Source organism: Bombina bombina, chromosome 1, assembly GCF_027579735.1.
Source record: "Bombina bombina isolate aBomBom1 chromosome 1, aBomBom1.pri, whole genome shotgun sequence".
Lineage (NCBI taxonomy): Eukaryota > Metazoa > Chordata > Amphibia > Anura > Bombinatoridae > Bombina > Bombina bombina.
In genome coordinates this window covers 274081460-274103460 of record NC_069499.1, presented here as the reverse complement: position 1 = coordinate 274103460, position 22001 = coordinate 274081460, and the positions used below count along the sequence as shown (strand labels likewise).

Sequence of the window (22001 nt, the reverse complement as noted above, 5' to 3'; positions counted from 1 at the left end):
TATCAGAGATAATCTCTTTCAAGTCAGGACCAAACAGCGTTTTCCCCTTGAAAGGAATGTTTAGTAGCTTGTTCTTGGAAGACGCATCAGCCGACCAAGATTTCAACCAAAGCGCTCTGCGCGCCACAATAGCAAACCCAGAATTCTTAGCCGCTAACTTAGCCAATTGCAAAGAGGCGTCTAGAGTGAAAGAATTAGCCAATTTGAGAGCATTGACTCTGTCCATAATCTCCTCATAAGGAGGAGAGTCACTATCGAGCACCTTAATCAGTTCATCAAACCAGAAATATGCGGCTGTAGTGACAGGGACAATGCATGAAATGGGTTGTAGAAGGTAACCCTGCTGAACAAACATCTTTTTAAGCAAACCTTCTAATTTTTTATCCATAGGATCTTTGAAAGCACAACTATCCTCTATGGGAATAGTGGTGCGTTTGTTTAAAGTAGAAACCGCTCCCTCGACCTTGGGGACTGACTGCCATAAGTCCTTTCTGGGGTCGACCATAGGAAACAATTTTTTAAATATGGGGGGAGGGACGAAAGGAATACCGGGCCTTTCCCATTCTTTATTAACAATGTCCGCCACCCGCTTGGGTATAGGAAAAGCTTCTGGGAGCCCCGGCACCTCTAGGAACTTGTCCATTTTACATAGTTTCTCTGGGATGACCAAATTTTCACAATCATCCAGAGTGGATAATACCTCCTTAAGCAAAATGCGGAGATGTTCCAATTTAAATTTAAAAGTAATCACATCAGATTCAGCCTGCTGAGAAATGTTCCCTAAATCAGTAATTTCTCCCTCAGACAAAACCTCCCTGGCCCCCTCAGATTGGGTTAGGGGCCCTTCAGAGATATTAATATCAGCGTCGTCATGCTCTTCAGTAACTAAAACAGAGCATCCACGCTTACGCTGACAAGGGTTCATTTTGGCTAAAATGTTTTTGACAGAATTATCCATTACAGCCGTTAATTGTTGCATAGTAAGGAGTATTGGCGCGCTAGATGTACTAGGGGCCTCCTGAGTGGGCAAGACTCGTGTAGACGAAGGAGGGAATGATGCAGTACCATGCTTACTCCCCTCACTTGAGGAATCATCTTGGGCATCATTGTCATTATCACATAAATCACATTTATTTAAATGAATAGGAATTCTGGCTTCCCCACATTCAGAACACAGTCTATCTGGTAGTTCAGACATGTTAAACAGGCATAAACTTGATAAGAAAGTACAAAAAACGTTTTGAAATAAAACCGTTACTGTCACTTTAAATTTTAAACTGAACACACTTTATTACTGCAATTGCGAAAAAACATGAAGGAATTGTTCAAAATTCACCAAACTTTCACCACAGTGTCTTAAAGCCTTGAAAATATTGCACACCAATTTTGGAAGCTTTAACCCTTAAAATAACGGAACCGGAGCCGTTTTAAGCTTTAACCCCTTTACAGTCCCTGGTATCTGCTTTGCTGAGACCCAACCAAACCCAAAGGGGAATACGATACCAAATGACGCCTTCAGAAGTCTTTTATAAGTATCAGAGCTCCTCTCACATGCGACTGCATGCCATGCCTCTCAAAAACAAGTGCGCAACACCGGCGCGAAAATGAGACTCTGCCTATGCTTTGGGAAAGCCCCTAAAGAAGAAGGTGTCTAAAACAGTGCCTGCCGATATTATTATATCAAAATACCCAGAATAAATGATTCCTCAAGGCTAAATAAGTGTTAATTCAATCGATTTAGCCCAAAAAAGGTCTACAGTCTAAATAAGCCCTTGTGAAGCCCTTATTTACAATCGTAATAAACATGGCTTACCGGATCCCATAGGGAAAATGACAGCTTCCAGCATTACATCGTCTTGTTAGAATGTGTCATACCTCAAGCAGCAAAGGACTGCAAACTGTTCCCCCAACTGAAGTTAATTGCTCTCAACAGTCCTGTGTGGAACAGCCATGGATTTTAGTTACGGTTGCTAAAATCATTTTCCTCATACAAACAGAATTCTTCATCTCTTTTCTGTTTCTGAGTAAATAGTACGTACCAGCACTATTTGAAAATAACAAACTCTTGATTGAATAATGAAAAACTACAGTTAAACACTAAAAAACTCTAAGCCATCTCCGTGGAGATGTTGCCTGTACAACGGCAAAGAGAATGACTGGGGTAGGCGGAGCCTAGGAGGGATCATGTGACCAGCTTTGCTGGGCTCTTTGCCATTTCCTGTTGGGGAGGAGAATATCCCACAAGTAAGGATGACGCCGTGGACCGGACACACCTATGTTGGAGAAAAATAATATGCATAATTTTATCTACAAATCTCAAGCAGTTTACTGTCCCTTGAAGTAAGGTATCAGTGTACTTAAATCTTTTTATTCTTAATTTATCTATCATTTTCAAATTGTACTTAAATCTTACAGGCATTGCCAAGTCCCATAAATTCTAATTTTTTACATAACCGAAGCAATGGATACTCTGTAACACAGTAATGGGATTAATGGATGGTTATTGCGTCATTATGAAAAATAAAATCCTAAAAGTAGCAGGCAAGATTGGCTAGATACTGGCACATGCATATAAAACTGAGTGGTACAGCGTCTTCATTTTTACACAGTGCAGTTTGTTTCTCATTTTTACACAGTGCAGTTTGTTTCTCACCTGATATGGAAGTTCTGGATGTTCACATTCTTATATGGTGCAGTCTTCCTCTGACACCACAACAATAAGCCCTCCTTGGCAGACGTTTCTGCGTGAAGGTGTTTAAAAATAAAAAAATAAAAAAGGGATCATGGACTGAAAGTGTACTCATAAAAAGGATAGATCTTTAAAGACTGATCATGCAGAAAACATATAGCATTGGTAAATATGGACTGATCTAGAATAAAAAAAAATCTCAAACTCTGTGGTAAACCTCCTTGTAAGGATATTGTCACTATAACCTTCAAAGCACAGATGGTCAAAGAAGTTCATAGTTAGCAGATTCAAAATTATGGAGACAATGAGTGGCGATTTTGTCAGCTCGCAAAACATAAAGGTGTTAAAAAGCGCCATTATAATCAAAGTTACCTGTTTTAATCCAATAGACCATATAATTTTAGACTATTGACCCACTCCTATAAAAAGGTTTAAGACACAGTAGAAATAGCGCTCAAGGCTCGCAGTAGTCTAGGGTCAATAGTCTTAAAATGTCATGCTCTAATGGATTGTATATAGTGGTAGGATCACTGAATTTTGGCCTGATGGGAGGTAGAGAAGGAATCAATAGTCTAAATAAAATTCAGACATCATATAGACATTTGTTACTCACTACTAATACATTAATATATACAGTATATATATATATATATATATATATATATATATATATATATATATATATATATATATATATATATATATATATATATACACACACATATATATATATACATATATATATATACACACACACACACACAGGTATATATATATATATATATATATATATATATATATATATATATATATATATATATATATATATAACACATACATGATGAGATAGATCTCTATATCTATCTATCTATCTATCTATCTATCTATCTATCTATATCTATCTATATCCACACATATATACACACACATCTCATTATGCATACTCCTAGTTAGCCTGAGGCATTGACAGATCACACATTTGATTGATTTACTATTAGTTCACCTATAATTGAATAAAGTAAATAGTTTGATACTTTTCAATAAACTTTGATGAAGTGTTGTAATGGGCAGGAAACCTGTCAGATGTATGCTACAATGATGGTGATGTACAGTTATACTGCAATTGTGCAATAAATGCTGAACTTTTAACTCTCAAAGCCTGAAGAGTCTGTCATGTTTTATTTCTGCATGCTACTTTTCAATAAACCATGTGACTTTATATTTTTTAACAAGGCTTTAAATGAACAACAAAAAAAAGTTGTGTTTCTATGGAGCAGCTGCACTTTATAAATCACTGGCTTTTATTGCCGTTATTGACATTTAAGAAAGCACAATGCAATTCTCACCTTCAACTGAAATGTCTTGAATAGCAAAGCGCAGAATTATGGTCCAAATCATTCCAAGTGTCATTTTAGCATTGCCATCAACAATTTCTAAAAGAATAAATAAACAAGCATTTACTATAGAAAAAAATACATCCTGTGACATTTAATAACCAACTTATATACAGTAGTCACACTTCAATGCCTTTGTACAATGACCCCTCACACCTAGGTCAGCCACGCACTACATACACAATGACTATTCTCTGCCACTAAAAACTCTCGCTTTGTTATTGCTTTCAAGACCAGTCCAGGAACAGCAACCAATCAAGTTCACAAAGTAAGTTATTATTAGGCTCATCTTGGTTATCAAACAGTTTTTTCATAAAAGCATACGCATTAATTTCAGTCTAAAACATATACATGCAAATTAGTTTAAGGGGAAAATAGGAAGCCCCCATACCAGTCATACATATCAAAGCAAAGAAGAGCAAACAGGTCAGCATATGCACTCCAGGGACTTTGGAAGAAGAACTTGCCAAAATACTGGAGAATTCAACATTTCTTTCCTATAACAAGGAGAGTCCACGACTTTATTCCAATTACTAGTGGGATATTCAACTCATGGCCAGCAGGAGGAGGCAAAGAGCACACCAGCAAAAGCTGTTAAGTGTAACTTCCCTTACCCATAGCCTCCATTCATTGTCTTTGCCTCTGTCAATGGAGGTTGTGCGAAGACGGTGTCTGAAGATATTTAATCCTTTTATGGGTACTTTTCCCTGCAAGCAAGGACTGGGGTCTAGCTGTGTCCAAGTCAATCTCTTTAGTAATAGTAGTGGTGGCTTTTAGCAGTTAGAAGGGGGTGAAGTGGTCTTTGCTTTGTTTCTAACATTCTGCTACCCCTTTGCAGAAAGCCAGGGTTGGTTACTCTGTTCTCTCTTTTACTACAGGTCCCTGACAGTCAGGAGTACCGGTCACACCTTAGTAGCTGCCATCTGCCCTGCAGCTGGATCCACAGGTAAGTGCTTTTTCCTTCTAGGTTCTGGAGGACAGCACTTTTGAAGTTAACCCTAAGGTGGATAATTTTGGGACTAAACAGTGTATCCTTCTATAATTAAGGGTACTTCCAGGGGCAGCCGATTGGCATCAGGGTCAATATGTTTTAAAAGCAGAATTCTGGCACTTTTTCTCTTTTTATGAGATATTGAGAGACTTAAAGGGACACTATACCCAAACATTTTCTTTCATGATTAAGGTAGAGAATATAATTTTAAACAACATTCCAATTTACTTCTATTACCTAATTTGCTTCATTCTTTAAATATACTTTAATGAAGAAATAGCGATGCAAACGTTGAACCAATCAGGAGGCATCTATGTGCAGCTACCAATCAGCAGCTACTAAGCATATCTAGATATGCTTAGAGAATGAATCAAAATAGATAATAGAAGTAAATTAGAAAGTTGTTTATAATTGTATGCTCTGTCTAAATCATGAGAAAAAATTTGGGTTTCATGTCCCTTTAAGGGTTAACACAAGTTACATGGTGTTTCCTTTATTTTACTTGGCAAGGGACTTTTGATTATGTTTGCCTTCTTGTGCTCCCTGACATATTCAACTTTATTTTTAGCTGTATGGGAGCTTTATCAGGAGGGGATTTTATTAGGCAGTTTCTTTTAAACTTTCTCGCTCTTAACCTCTGTGGCGCAGTTCTATTTTGCATACAAAGAGAGAAGCGCTCTACCAGGAACGAACAACAGCTCATTAGCTAGTTCTATGGCGATTTACCACCCGGAAGCAGCCTCTTTTAGACCAGTGTGCTTTTCACAAAGGAAAACTTTCCTTAAGTATATCAGTCTGATCCCGCCAAGTAAGGTCAGTCCAGCCCCGAAATACCAGGCAATTCTCCTCTGAACAAGGAACATGACAACCCCAGAATAGGCCGAAACGTATGTCTGGGGTTTTGCTGTTTCTCTCATTCAGAGAAGGATTGCCTGGTATTTCGGTGCTGGACTGTACTGCGAAGTCAGGATCAGATTGATATGCTACAGGAACGTTCTTCTCTGTAAAAGGCACATATTGAGCAAAAAGAGGCTGCTTCTAGGGTGGTAACTAGCCATAGAACAAGCTATTATGCTATTGTTCGTTCCCAGGTTGAGCGCTTCTTTTTATTTATGCAAATTATGACACTTAGGGAAGTCTCCCTAAGTGTGATGCGGGAATCCAGACATGGACCCGTTGCTCAGTGTGCCTAGAGGGATATGGCTGCACCTCACTGACGAGGCCCACAATAGGCCGAAACGTACGTCTGAGGTTTTGCGGTTTCTCTCGTTCAGAGAAGGATTGCCTGGTATTTCGGTGCTGGACTGTACTGTGAAGTCAGGATCAGACTGATATGCTGTAAATGAGAGAGAGAATCCCAGCACTCACCAACCAGACAAAAAGGTGCACGCTAGTGGGGTCCATGCACTAACCCCAATAAGGTATAGTAACAAAGTTGAAGCAGCACCAACTTGAAATATTCTTATTACCTTTTATTCATCAGAGACATAAAAACAACAACGACGTTTCGGTCAGAACCTGACCTTAATCATGATTAAGGTCAGGTTCTGAACGAAACGTCGTTGTTTTTATATGTCTCTGATGAATAAAAGGTAATAAGAATATTTCAAGTTGGTGCTGCTTCAACTTTCAGACTGATATGCTACAGGAAAGTTCTTCTCTGTGAAAGGCACATATTGAGCAAAAAGAGGCTGCTTCTAGGGTAACTAGCCATAGAACAAGCTATTATGCTATTGTTCATTCCCAGGTTTAGCGCTTCTCTCTTTTTATTTATGCAGTTCTATTTTGGCTGCTCACAATACCTCTGCATTTCCCCTGTATCGGAGCGGCGTGAGCTGAGAGGTGCCGGCTTTACTATCTCCCTCGAACAACCCTACAAAGTCTCTTAACAGCTTTGCTTCAGGAACGTAGGGGTCAGAGGAAACTACGGTTTCAACTCAGGAATCTAGGCTGACCGTTTCTCTCTTACTAGTGGGATATAATCCGGTTAAGGTAGGAGCTTCAGACAATTTTTTGCCTGAGGATTACTTGGAGGTTTTTCAAAAATTTTATTTCCTTGTTGGGTTAGCCTCCGGATTAAAAGCTATTCATTTTGGGCTCAAATTTCATAAAAAAATAATCAAGAATTAATAAATAAAATAAAAAAAACTTTGTTTGCTCATAGTTAGTGGGGACTAAGTTAGCTATGGACTCTGAACAGGATCAATCCTCTTCTATGGATAAATGTTTATTATGTTTAGAGGCTCAAATTGTTTTACCTATGCAATTCTGTTCCTCATGTTTAGCCAAGACTTTAAAAATTAGACAAGTTACTCCCTTCTGAGCCAAGTGTCTCAGGAAACTGCTGTGCGTGACATGCCTCAGCTTTCTTCTCAAACGTCCCAACCTTTAACGGTTTCTCATTCTGTGCCTTCTGTTTCTTCTCATCCTCCTGGGGGTGTTTATTTACCAGAGGATTTTGCTGCTCAGATAACTTCTGCAGTTTCAGTGGCTTTGTCTGCTTTCCCTAATCCGGGTAAGCGTAAGAGGAAATCTAATAATTTGTCTGAATTTGTCTTCTAATTCTGCTTGGCTCAACCTTTCTCAAATGTCGGATGAAGAGGATACTTCAGTAGCTTCTGAAAGTGAGATCTCAGATTCTGACACTTTAGCAGAAAAATCTTCAGAATCTGAAGAGGTTAATTTTAGATTTAAACTTGAACACTTCCGGTTACTACTAAAGGAGGTTTTAGCTACTTTGGACGATTCTGAACCTTCGGTTGCGGTCAACCCCACAAAGTATTCAAAACTGGATGGAGAATATGATTCTCCATCTTCTGAGGATTTTTTTCCAGTTCCAAGGAAGATGTCGGAAATTATAGCTTAGGAATGGGATAAGCCAGGGGTTCATTTTTCCCCTTCCCCTGTTTTTATAAAGATGTTTACCGTCGCTGACTCATGGCGCACTGTGCCTAAAGTAGGAGCTATTTTTACTCCTTGCTAAGAGAACTACCATTCCTATAGAGGATAGATGCTCTTTTAAGGATCCAATGGATAAGAAGCTAGAGACTTAAAGAAGATGTACATCCATCAGGTTTTACAGTAGCAACCTGCAGCAAGTATTGCCACAGTTGCAGGAGCAGCATCTTACTGGTGCGATGCCTTGTCTGATCTTATTACGGAGGAAACTACGGTAGAGATCATCCAAGATAGGATCAAAGCTCTTATACTGGCCAATACCTTTATCTGTGATGCCAACATGCAGATAATTAGACTGGGAACTAAGATGTCCAGCTTCACTGTGCTAGCCTGCAGAGCTCTGTGGTTAAAATCTTGGTTGGCTGATGTTTCTTCTAAGACCAAGCTTTTGGCTTTACCTTATAAGGGTAAGACTCTGTTTGGACCTAGTCTGGCGGAAATCATTTCAGAGATTACGGGTGGAAAGGGAACTTTCCTACATCAGGACAAGAAGATTAGATCTAGGGGTCATCAGTCTTCTAATTTTCGTTCCTTTCGCAACTTTAAGGGTCAGAAGTCCTCCTCTTCCAAACCAGATCAATCCAGGTCCACTTGGAAATCCAGCCAGCCCTGGAACAAGGGAAAACCAAACGCCTTCCGCTGACTCTAAATAAGCCTGAAGGGTCCGACCCCGATCCGAGTTTGGATCAGGTGGGGGGCAGGCTCTCTGTTTTCCAACAGGCTTGGATACGCAATGTTCCAGATCCATGGGCTGTGGACATAGTATAGAAAAAAGGATGGAGGCTCTCCAAATATGCCAATATTATCTCTTTATTAGAATAGTTGCAAAGTCAAACAACCACAACGTTTCGGGGTAATGTGCCCCTTAATCATGTGTTAAATGATTGTACAGATACACCTGTTTAAATAGCCAACTGGGATTTTAACCCTTACAATCTTTCAAAGCACACAGCTTATGAGAGTTAGCGCCATCTATTGTTCAGGCCAAGGTAAAATCTGACACAAAAATTAAAATCAAACCACTATGAAGCCCCCAGCACAATCCTGTTAAATAATCAACCAATCAATCATTGCATATAATATACACAAAATGTTTCCAATAAATCTATTTACATAGTGACATATAGTAATGATATTTGATGTGATCCAACACTAAAGTTAATAAGTAACACTGAATGACAAGCAGTCAAAATAGAAAATGTTCCAGTTAATAAAAAATTGCCCAATTTATTTTTCTATTTAACCCCTTCGGTTCCAGGGTGAAAAGATCCAAAAGGTCTCACGCTGTTTGAGTAAAAGATCCCTATTTCCACCTCTTCTGGGAACCTTAATCTGCTCAATAACCTGGAACCGAAGCTGGCTAATGTGGTGTCCTGCTGCTATAAAATGATAAGCAACAGGAGCTGTCAGTGTCTTACATCTGATATTGCTCTTGTGTTCTGTTATGCGGTCACGTATCCTTCTGGAGGACTCGCCAATATAGGCCTTCCCACATGGGCATTTAATCATGTAAATAACATAGCTACTATTGCATGTAAAATAATCCCTATAATAAAATTTATGTCCAGTGTGTGGATGTAAAAAATAAGGACTTTTAAATTATAGAGTTACAGTTACTGCACCCCAGACATGGAAAACAGCCTAAATTTTTCTTAGTGATATAATGTTGGGACAATGTTCTACCAGAGCCAATGTCAGCCCGAATTAAAGTATCTCTCAAGCTTCTACTCCGCTTGTAAGCTGGCATTGGCATTTGGCCAAACTCTTCAACTCCTGAATTGCATTTGTTCAGAATACCCCAGTGTCTCTGTATAATTTTTAATACCTGCTGGCTCTGTCTAGAAAACTCAGAAACAAAAATCATCCTCTTAGCATCTTTCTTAACAGGATTGTGCTGGGGGCTTCATAGCCGTTTGATTTTAATTTTTGTGTCAGATTTTACCTTGGCCTGAACAATAGATGGCGCTAACTCTCATAAGCTGTGTGCTTTGAAAGATTGTAAGGGTTAAAATCCCAGTTGGCTATTTAAACAGGTGTATCTGTACAATCATTTAACACGATTAAGGGGCACATTACCCCGAAACGTCGTGGTTGTTTGACTTTGCAACTATTCGAATAAAGAGATAATATTGGCATATTTGGAGAGCCTCCATCCTTTTTTTTTTGCATTGATTCTCTGGAGTTTGGTAGTAACTCCGTGGGGCTCTAACCATTGGACTTGTGCTGGATATCATTGGACTGTTCACTGTGGACATAGTATCTCAGAGTAACAGAATAGGATTCAAGTCTTGCCCTCCAAGGGGTAGATTTCTCCTGTCAAGATTATCTTCAAATCCGGTAAAGAGGGAGGCCTTCTTAAATTGCGTGAAGGACCTATCCTCCCTGGGAGTCATTGTACCAGTTCCTCTAAAGGAAGAGGGTCTAGGATTCTATTCAAATCTATTTGTGGTTCCCAAAAAGGAGGGAACCCTTCCTTGATCTAAAGTGTCTCAACAAATTCCTCAGGGTTCCGTCCTTCAAGATGGAAACTATTTGTTCTATTCTTTCTTTGGTACAACAAGGTCAGTTCATGACGACCATAGACCTGAAGGACACGTATCTTCATGTTCCCATTCACAGGGACCATCACCGGTTTCTGAGCTTTGCTTTTCTAGTCAAGCATTTCCAGTTTGTTGTGCTTCGTTCTGGGGGCGCTATTGGCAGTGGTCAGATCTCAGGGAATTGCTGTGTCGCCTTATCTAGACGACATCTTGGTTCAGGAGTCATCTTTTCAACTAGCAAAATCTCATACAGAGATGTTGTCTTTTCTACGTGCCAATCTAAAAGAGTGACTTTCATAGGGACAATCACAGATTATCTGACTATGAAAATTTTCCTAACAGACCTCAGAAAATCCAAGCTTCTGGCTTCTTGTCTTTCCCTCCAGTCTTTCTTTCGTCCATCAGTGGCTCAGTGCATGGAGGTGATTGGTCTGATGGTTGCTGCCATAGACATCAGTCCTTTTGCTCGGTTCCATCTTCGACCACTAAAACTGTGCATGCTCTGTCAATGGAACGGAGACTATTCAGATTTATCGCAGAGGATAAAAGCTGAACCCCTTAACAAGAGAATCTCTCTCGTGGTGTATTTCTCAGGAAAATCTGGCTCGGGGAACTTGCTTCCTGAGACCTTCCTGGGTGATTGTGACTACGGATGCCAGCCTGTCAGGCTGGGGAGCTGTTTGGGGTTCTCTGAAGGCTCAGGGCCTGTGGTCTCGGGAAAAGTCCTCTCTTCCCATAAACATCTTGGAGTTGAGAGCCATCTTCAATGCCTTGACAGCTTGGCCCTGATTTCAGTTGGACAACACCACCTTGGTGGCTTACATCAACCACCAGGGAGGAACTCTGAGCTCCTCTGCCATGAAGGAGGTGACTCGCATTCTGCAGTGGGCGGAAGCTCACGACTGTCTCCTATCTACCATCCACATTCCAGGAGTGGACAATTGGGAGGTCGATTTTCTGAGCAGACAGACCTTTCATCCCGGGGAGTGGGCTCTCCATCCGGAAGTGTTCTCTCAGATAACCCTCAGGTGGGGGGTTCCAGAATTGGATCTGATGGCGTCTCGCCATAAACGCCAAGGTTCCAAAGTATGGTTCAATGTCAAGATATCCTCAGGCTGCCTTGATAGATACTCAGACGGTTCCTTGGATCTTCTCTCTGGCATATGTTTCCTCCGTTTGCTCTCCTTCCACAAGTCAATGCTTCTATCAAACAGGAGAGAGCATCGGTGAATCTAAGAACTCCTGCATGGCCTTGCAGGATCTGGTTCGAGGATGTCATCTCTACCTCCTTGGAGGTTACCTCTGAGGAAGGACCTTCTAATTCATGGTCCTTTCCTCCATCCAAACCTGGATACTCTGAAGCGGACTGCCTGGAGATTGAACGCCTAGTTTTGTCTAGACGTGGTTTTTCTGAAGCGGTCATTGATACAATGCTTCAGGCTCGCAAGCCTGTTACTCGCAAGATTTACATAAGGTATGGCGTAAATATCTTTATTGGAGCCAGGTGCGGATTCCCCGGATTTTGTCTTTTCTTCAGGATGGCCTAGAGAAGGGTTTGTCGTCAGTACTCTAAAGGGCCAGATTTCTGCCTTATCTATTTCGCACAAACGTCGGGCGGACTTACCAGATGTTCAAGCCTTTGTTCAGGCCCTGGTTAGAATTAGACCTGTGTTTAAACCAGTTGCTCCTACGTGGGCCCTTAATCTAGTTCTTAAGGTTTTGCAGCAGGCTCCGTTTGAGCCGATGGATGTTGTTGATATAAAGTTATCTTGGAAGGTTTTGTTTCTCCTTGCTATTTCTTCCGCTCGCAGAGTCAGAGTCAGCTCTGCAGTGTGATTCCCCATACCTTATTTTTCATGCAAATAAGGCGGTCCTTCGTTCAAAATTGGGCTTTCTACCAAAGGTGGTTTCGAAAACGAAACACCAAGAAATTGTTGTTCCTTTTTTTTTGTCCTAAGCCTTCTTCTCATAAAGAATGTATTTTGCAACTTGGATGTTGTGCACGCTCTAAAATTTTACTTACAAGCTACTAAATATTTTCGGCACTCTTCTGCCCTGTTTGTTGTTTTCTCTGGAAAGCGTAAAGATCAGAAGGCCACTTCTACTACTGTCTCTCTGGTTGAGAAGTTTAATTTGTTTGGGTTATGAGACTGATGGACAGAAGCCTCCTGAGAGAATTATGGCTCATTCCACTAGGGCTGTCTCCTCGTCTTGGGCTTTCAAAAATGAAGCTTTTGTGGAACTGATTTGCAAGGCGGCAACATGGTCCTCTTTGCATACTTTTTCCAAATTCTATAAATTTGATACTTTTGCCTCGGCTGAGGCTTCTTTTGGGAGAAAAGTTCTTCAAGCGGTGGTGCCTTCTGTTTAGGTCCTCATGCCTTTTTCTCCCTCTCTATTCATTTCGTGTCCTCTAGCTTGGGTATTGGAATGAAGTCATAGGTATTTTCATTTGGCTGAATGACTATATATATATATATATATATATATATATATATATATATATATATATATATATATATATATATATATATATATATATATATATATATACACATACACACACACACACACGTTGTGCGGTACAATAAGCAAAGTACCACACAACGTATATATACAGGTCTTAATGGTTAAGGGGTTAATGGTATTATATAAAAAAGTAAACAAACAAAACAGAGCACTAAACTAATCGGTCAGCAGGGCTATGAAAAACATTATAAGAATAATAGCAAAACTATGAATGCTAGAAAATGTTTTAAACCCACAATATACAGAGTATTCACCTTCAGCACCAATGGAAACCAACTTCACCCCTTTACTGGTTATAAAGTTCAGAGCTTTGTTGACATTAGCAATTTTATGCACGCGCATCTTTCCTCTCTCTGGTTTGGGCAGACGCTCACCTGGGAGGTAGTGAGAAACAAAATCACAATTTAAATCCATGAAATACATGATAGTGTTTATATTATAACAGTATTAACAATTACAGCTGTGACTTGAACTCACCTGAGATGACTTCAAGTAGTAACATAAGTTTAAGGCCATCTCTGAAGTCTTCATCTATGTTTTCAATCTGTGTTCCAGCTTTTCGAAGATGAGAGTTACACCAAGCTGTGAAGGTCTACAAAAGGAAAAGTGAATAGAATGATACTAAGGCAGAGCTTGACAAACCCAGAATTTAAGTTTTCTATCAAACGTTTAAATGCAAGGAAATTCCTAACAAACTGTCCCCGATACCCCTTGGGAGCTTTTCATGACATCATAAATTACCTCACTCATGAGACCTTTGATATCATCAACAGTGACATCACCTATGATATATAGTATAATCAATCTGGGATTTAGTCCACAGACAACAAGGCTAGTCATTGTCGTAAAGTTAGCATAAAAAGCATTGTTTTGCAGTTATCTGCTAAAGCCACATAGGGACATTTATGTAGTAGGGTTAGCCTTGAGAAGTTAGCAGGGTACATTTAATGTTCTGAGAATTGAAAATTGTTTAAAGGAACAGTATACACCAATTTTCATATAACCGCATGTACTAGACACTACTATAAAGAATAATATGCACAGATACTGATCTAAAAATCCAGTATAAAACCTTTTAAAGACTTACTTAGAAGCTTCCAGTTTAGCTCTATTAAAAAGGTAGCTGGAACACCCACTGTAAGTGGGGAAAAAGCAGACACTCCCCTCCCCCTGCATATGAAAAGATCTTACACAAACAGGATAAAGCTGGAGTAGGTATAGTATTCAACATTTTTGGGTTTGGTTAGGAGTCTGAAAATCAGAGCAATGTTATTTAAAAATAAGCAAAACTATAAAAACAAACAAAAACAAAAAAAACTGTATCGGCTATATAAAATGGATCATCTACAAAACATTTATGCAAAGAAAAATCTAGTGTATAATGTCCCTTTAATATTTAGAGTTTAATTGCATGAAAGGGGAAAAAGTAAACAATGGACAAATATTTAAAGATGTTTCATAGTGTTTACTGCCCCTTTAACTTGCAAGCTGTATGCAGTTAAGTTTATTAAAAATTCCCAATAAGCTTATTTACCTTAAAGGGACAGTATACACTCATTTTCATATAACTGCATGTAATAGACACTACTATAAAGAAGAAGATGCACAGATTCTGATATAAAAATCCAGTATAAAACAGTTTAAAAACTTCCTTAGAAGCTGTCAGTTTGGCTCTGTTGAAAAGGTAGCTGGAAAGCCCACTGCAAGTGGTAAATAAGACACTCCCCCTCCTCCCCCGGCTTTTGCATATGAAAAGACCCTTTACACAAACAGGAGCAAGCTGGAGAAGGTAGCTGACGGTATTCACATAAAACTTTGGGGCTTGGTTAGGAGTCTGAAAATCAGAGCAATGTTATTTAAAAATAAGCAAAACTATATATTTATTTAAAAAAAAAAAAAAAAAACTTTACGGGCTATATAAATAGATCATCTACAAAACATTTATGCAAAGAAAAAATTAGTGTATAATGTCCCTTTAAAGAGGATAAAAGTGCAGCCATCCGGCATAGGGTTGTCAAGCTTCCCTTTTTTGCCCAAATTGTTTTATAGTCTCCAGAGTCCCGTCTTATCTGCTCTTATAACATTTTTCCCCCTTATTTTTTACAACATGTAAAATCTTAATTTCAAGCATTTACTATCGTACTCTTAATTAGTTCATTTTGATGTATCTGAGAGTTTAATGTCTTTACTCCCACTGTGCCTTAAATGAGAAGTAGAAATCACAAATTTGCAGTAAGTTGTTGAATGCATTAAGCTACACTGTGAATAAAGATGATTAATATGAAGAATTGTTGTCCAAAACTGTATCAAATTGTAAAAATAAAGTCTTTATCTCAGTAACTATTGTAGAATTTGCAAATGTACTACAGGTAGCCCTCAGTTTACGCCGGGGTTAGGTTCCAGAAGGAATGGTTGTAAATCGAAACGGTTGTAAATTGAAACCCAGTTAATAATGTAAGTCAATGGGAAGTGAGGGAGATAGGTTCCAGACCCCTCTCAAAATTGTCATAACACCTAATACATTATTTTTAAAGCTTTGAAATGAAGACTTTAAATGCTAAACAGCATTATAAACCTAATAAAATAATCACACAACATACTTCACTTGCATTTTTCTGCAAACAGTTCTTTCTATGCATTCCAATCTGGACTGATTTATATTTGTTCCTTTGAAATCTGCTCGATAGCTCAGGTCTGGTTAAACTGATTAATTTCAGCTTACTTGGCTTTGCTGCAACACAAGCGGACAGCTCCACCTACTGGATATTTTAATAAATTCACTGCTTCTCAATGCTTTTCAATAGCAGTCACATGACTGGAAAAAAGGTTGTTATTCTGAAACGGTGTAAATTGAACCGTTGTAAAACGAGGGCTGTATGTATTTGAAAATTGTTGATTCCTTAGTCTCCCTTATTTTCCTTTACAAAATAAGTTGGCAACCCTATCTGGCATGTGCAGCATGTTAAAACTGTCAAAATGCTTTCAGCTAAGAGGCGGCCTTCAAGGTCTAAGAAATTAGAATATGAACCTCCTAGGTTTAGCTTTCAACTAAAAATACCAAGAAAAATCAAAATTGGTAATAAAAGTATATTGGAAAGTTGTTTAAAATGACATGCCCTATTTAAAATCATAAGTTTTTTTTGGACTTGACTGTCCCTTTAAGGAAGTTTACTATGAAATATTGTGTGATTTCAGTGAAATACCATGAGACCACAGTAAAGCACTGATGGCAACAGTTCATTGCAGGCTCCCCCTGCTGACACATTGATAATGTGCTGAAGAAAAAGCACTCTTTACTGAGCATGTCAAGGGGTGACATTACTGACCCGCCAGACTAGACTGTGGCCTGTTGCAAAACAAAAGCCAATGTGTATGAAATAACTTGTTATGCACTAAAAACTACCAAGGGGCATTAAATCAAGTAAAAAGCCATCATGCTCAGTTTCATGAAAATATATTCAGTCATGTTAGCTGAAGAACCAACATCAAATGCCAAATATAAGTCAATGTATTTTTTCTGAAAAACAGCACTTTTTTCTACATTTAAAGGGACAGTCTACACCAGAATTTTTATTGTTTTAAAAGATAGATAATCCCTTTATTACCCATTTCCCAGTTTTGCATAACCAACACAGTTATATTAATATAATTTTAACCTCTGTGATTATCTTGTATCTAAGCCTCTGCAAACTGCCCCTTTTTCAGTTCTTTTGACAGACTTGCAGTCTAGCCAATCAGTGCCTGCTCCCAGATAACTTCTCGTGCACGAGCACAGTGTTATCTATATGAAATATGTGAACTAACACCCTCTAGTGGTGAAAAACTGTTAAAATTTAATCTGAAAGAGGTGGGCTTCAAGGTCTAAGAAGTTAGCATATGAACCTCCTAGGTTAAGCTTTCAACTAAGAATACCAAGAGAACAAAGCAAACTTGGAGATAAAAGTAAATTGGAAAATTGTTTAAAATTACATGCAAGTTTATTTTGGCCTAGACTGTCCCTTTAAGTGAATGTAAAGTTTCATCACGTTTTTTTAAATATACTAATAAAAACAGGGGCACTTTCAAGGATGAAAGTTTACATTGCACCGTATTTTACAAATACTTACCTTTTACTTAATCAAAACTGGATTGGCACCCCCTGCCTGCAGGTCCTCTGTAAATACGTCACCAATGACTAAACCGGCTTCCTCCAATCACAGCAGGGCCCCACGAGATGTACGCTCTGGGGGGGAGCTGTGATTAGAGGAAGCCAGTTTCGTCATTGGTGACGTATTTACAGAGGACCTGCAGGCAGGGGATGCCAATCCAGCTTTGATTAAGTAAAAGGTAAGTATTTGTAAAATACGGTGCAATGTAAACTTTCATCCATGAAAGTGCCCCTGTTTTTATTATTATATTTAAAAACCTGGAACTAATTGATGAAAGTTTACATTCACTTTAAAGTGAATGTCAACTTTCACGAATGAAAGCCCTGTTTTTAAAAATACTATTAAAAACAGGGGCAACTTTCATTCATGAAATTTTACATTGAAGCCGTTCTTTTAAAATATTTACTTTTTATTCCTAGCAAGCGTGGAACAGCGGAGCAGCGATTCCTCCGCCCCCAGGATGTCTATTCTTACTTCAGAAATAATGAATCCGGCTTCCTCCAATCACGACGTGGCCTTAGGCAATATTTGCTCTGGGGGGGGGGGGGGGGGAGACGTTATTGGAGGAAGCTGGATTCACAATTTCTGACGTAAGAAGAGACGACCTGGATGCGGGGGAATCGCTGCTCCGGTGTCCTGTGCTTGCTAGGAATAAAAGGTAAGTATTTTTAAAAAACGACTTCAATGTAAACTTTCATGAATGAAAGCGCCCCTGTTTTTAATAGTATTTTTAAAAAGAGGCTTTCATTCATGAAAGTTGGCATTCACTTTAAAATGGTTTGACCAATTTAACTGAAATGTTGTAGTCACTAGTTTTAGCTACACAATTGCCACGTTTCAGCACGTATTTTGTTTCCAATTTATGCAACTTTTAAATTTAAACAGAAACTTTGTTCCAACAAACTATATTGCCCAGTATAAACATCTCTCTCTCTATCACAGGGAGGACCAATATGGGCTGGCTTCTAGATTTTGAACACATTTGTTGAGCACTGAAGTGGAATACTCTGCCATATAGTTACTAATAACCTAGAAAACACCCTTCTACCAGATGAATCGGTAACTGAAGAGAAAATAAAAGCTTGCATTTGACATGAGGCTCGCTTATTTCAGAATATGCAGGAAAATTTATATGGTGCATTATCTAGGTCGAACAATGGTTTGTACAGCTAGCATTGTGGAATATGCCCATGTGCATTACCCCCCCCCCCCCCCCATACTATGTTATCCCTAGAAAAATGTTAAGGGGAAAATCTACACAACAGAGTTCCTTTAAAATGTTGAAAATTACATATTGCAAATTCCTCCTTTCAATCTATTCTTGCAATGGAAAAAGCTGAGTTTGCTCATTGAAACCACCACCTAGAATGAAGAAATTCCAGTAACTTCTTATTTACCTTTGTGTATAGACAGTAAAGATAAAGAAATCTGCTATTCCTGCAGGCTCAGTTCATGTTCATGAGAACAATAAGTTAACGTTTTAATAAGCTATTTTAAAAATAAAACTAAAGAACCATTTTCCAATACACTGCTGTAAATGTTGGTTTCCACTTAATGTACTCTGTGACTTATTATTTTAATGTAAACACAAGTTTTGAGCCTAATGGCACATAGAAGATGCTGCTCTACAATCAAACGCAAAAATCCACAGCTATTTGCCTGTTCTTAATCCATAAACTGTTAGACATGAGCCTTTGTGAACACTATATGCAAATGGTTTCTATTCAGAAGAAATAACAGAAACCAGCCGCAGCTAGGTTCATTGTACACACATAAAAAACAAATTTATACTTATGTGTTTGTATTTTATATTCAGTAGGGTACAAGGGTCCACTACTGCACTTATAATTTGTTTTGCATTTTACTACCATTGGCAAGTAAAAGGTTATTACAGTTTTCCAGCGACATAATGCACATATGCTGTGAGTGCCCTGTGCACCAGCATTCAAACAACCACACCTTCTCAGTCACAAGACAACACCAGCTCTGAATCCTGATCCTCTACTCACATGAAGCATATGTGCTAATGCCAGTGAAACGGTAATCACTTACTAGAAGCATTCTCGCTAATGAAAGTATATTGCAACAATGTAAACATTTCATTTTGACCTTGCTATCCCTTTAATGACTGCTTTAAAGTGATGGTAAATCCTAGCATTTGTGAAACGCTAGAATTTACCAGTGCAACAAATAAAAAGGGGACTTTCAGTCATGAAGTATAAAACACTTCATGCTGAAAGCTATTTTATTTGACTGCAGGGCATGCTACGAAATGTAACATTGTTTTGCTTTTCCCCTTTTGAAATGTTCCCAAAATGTGTAAAGCCGTTCAAATTAACACTCCTTGTCCCTTCCTTAGGCTTCAGATACACCTGGCACAACTGTGTGTTTAGGATGATGCCCTGCTGAAAAATGTTTTGCTTCAGCACAACTTTAAGCCAGAAGGGATGGCATATGCCTTTGCCAAATAGAGAGGTACATCTCTTTGGTCTCAGTGTAGCCAATTGCAAGTCACCAGATTAGGCAAAGCATCCCTTGCACCACATTTAATTGTAGGTTTTACATACTGTGATGTAGCCTCTCATTCCACCATCTCCTTACAAACTCTCCAATTGCAACCAGAAATTTAAACATTTGGTTTGCCAGTAAACAGGACGTTTATATTGTTTGGCCTAAGCTAAACATTTAGCCTTTTTTTATTTCAATAAGTGCAATAGCGCAATTCTCCCTGAGGGCCCGATGAGCTAAACCTTGCAATTTCAGACGTGGTTTTTCTCACCAACACTCGTGGGAGCTCCCTTGGTGGAATTATAAAAAAGGGGCAGTCCCTGCCAGTGGCGAGAAGTCTCCTACTGAAAGTAAAAGACCTCACTGGAAAGGGACACTCGCACCATAGACCAAAGTTAGAAGTGAGCACGGGGTGCACTTTAAAAATTAAATCCTGCAGCCAACATAAATCACATTGTGTATAGCATCTTACAATCTCCCAGTGCTTTTATTTATATATATATATATATATATATATATATATATATATATATATATATATATATATATATATATATATATATATATCTATATCAATACTCATTGATTGATATATTGTGCTCAGAGCAAAAGAAACTGTTATTTACCATGCTAGATAGATTTTGCAGCCTGCTCTTGTAAAAACTATAGTATTCAAATATTACCTGTTATGATATTGCAGAGGTGGTGGTACTCGGTAGCAGAGAGTACCCCCATAAAAAAGTCCTGCCTACATTTTCATATGCATGCATTTTTATTTTTTTTATTAGGGTTATTAGTATTTTGAGTGTTTTGTGAACAGCTCGCCACCTTTTAGTTGGCAATAAAAACCAGATCTACAGTGAGAATCTTTACAGAATTACGCTGGGATTAGAGAGACAATTTCATATATGCCCATAGAGCGCCCATGTTCAGCCCATTTTATGAAAAAAACAATTACGATTTGTATTTTGCACTTATAAGTATGAATATCTTGCTCTTTTTGACCATCCAGTGCACTTAAATTACGATTTATGCTAGGCAATGTTAATACTTTTGTGTGATTGGTTCAAATATTCATTTATTATGATGTTTAAAATACAAATTTTACTGTGCACTTTTCATACGAAAATGCAGTACACACCCCTTAGTGAGACACCCTATTTTCTGGGTAAAAAGTGGCTTTAGATCATTCCACCAGTGAAATAGAAGTACTGGCGAGCATTCTTTAATAATCTCGCCAGCTCAGTGAGCATTAGATCATCGGACCTTGTACGACGACTGCACTTTATGAGCAGTGTTTTGACTGTGCTTTTGCTCACTGGTGTAAGATTTTCCTGGTTCAGCAGCGCTTGCATTGTGGATGTAGATGATGTTCTATTCCGTAAGTATGTTAGCTTGATATACTGATGGTGTGGTCTCTACAGGTCTACCTGGTTTTGCTTTGGATAAAAATGAATTGGTTAAAAAAAACAACCCATTGATTGTACTGTCCCATTAGAAGCTGCAATTTGGCACTTCTACTCAACACTCAGACACTTGTCTTTGAATTGATGAAGATTACAAAAAGGTATTTCTGAACTAAATGTCCTACATCAAATGGTCCTAACAGGAGCACTTGCAGAAGCACTAGCAGGATCATACTAATGGAATATCAAGACTTAATCATAAAAAGTATAAATGCAACTCACATGTTCCAATACAATATTTTACTACTTTTAATAAAATGATCAAATAAAACCATTTGGTGATGGTAGACTTTTGTACAGTATTCTGTAGGTGTATGATATTTTATATAATATGAAGACAGTCTAAATGACCATTTACCTGATTAACAGATCATCAGTAAATCCAACACCTCTCTACTTAGCTCTGTAGATGTCTATTTGGTTCTGGTACATCCCCCACCTCATACAAACTCACACCCACCACCACTCACTATCGTACCGTAACTTTTTTGCTTAGCTGAAGGACAAGATTAAAACCTCATTACTATTGAGTTAGGCAGTGTCTTTGGCTAAGACAACTTGAAGTAATATTCTCATTCCACAAAGCAGAAAATAAGCTAAACAAATGTTCTTGTGTGAGTGAGTTCAGTGCGTCCTTTTAAATGTGTGACATTATTTATGGGCTGTCATGTGGTAACAATGCAGGTGTAATCTGCAGTTATTGGGCTTCTGTACTATAGTGTGAATCCAACCACACACGATTCTAAATATTACTTCACAGAACTCAGTCACTGAAGTA

At 38.5% G+C, this 22001-nt stretch overlaps 1 protein-coding gene across 4 annotated transcripts in view; it reads right to left on the bottom strand.

Moving 5' to 3' along the window:
• Positions 1-22001, bottom strand: part of ACTN1 (actinin alpha 1) — a 295503-nt gene that overhangs the window by 186586 nt on the left and 86916 nt on the right. For all 4 annotated transcript variants that reach the window (XM_053697995.1, XM_053697997.1, XM_053697996.1 and 1 more), the window contains exons 3-6: positions 13579-13693; positions 13356-13475; positions 4036-4122; positions 2654-2741 (exon numbers count right to left, since the gene is read on the bottom strand). In XM_053697995.1, coding sequence (XP_053553970.1) covers positions 2654-2741; positions 4036-4122; positions 13356-13475; positions 13579-13693 — 410 coding nt within the window. The remainder of the gene's footprint in view (positions 1-2653; positions 2742-4035; positions 4123-13355; positions 13476-13578; positions 13694-22001) is intronic.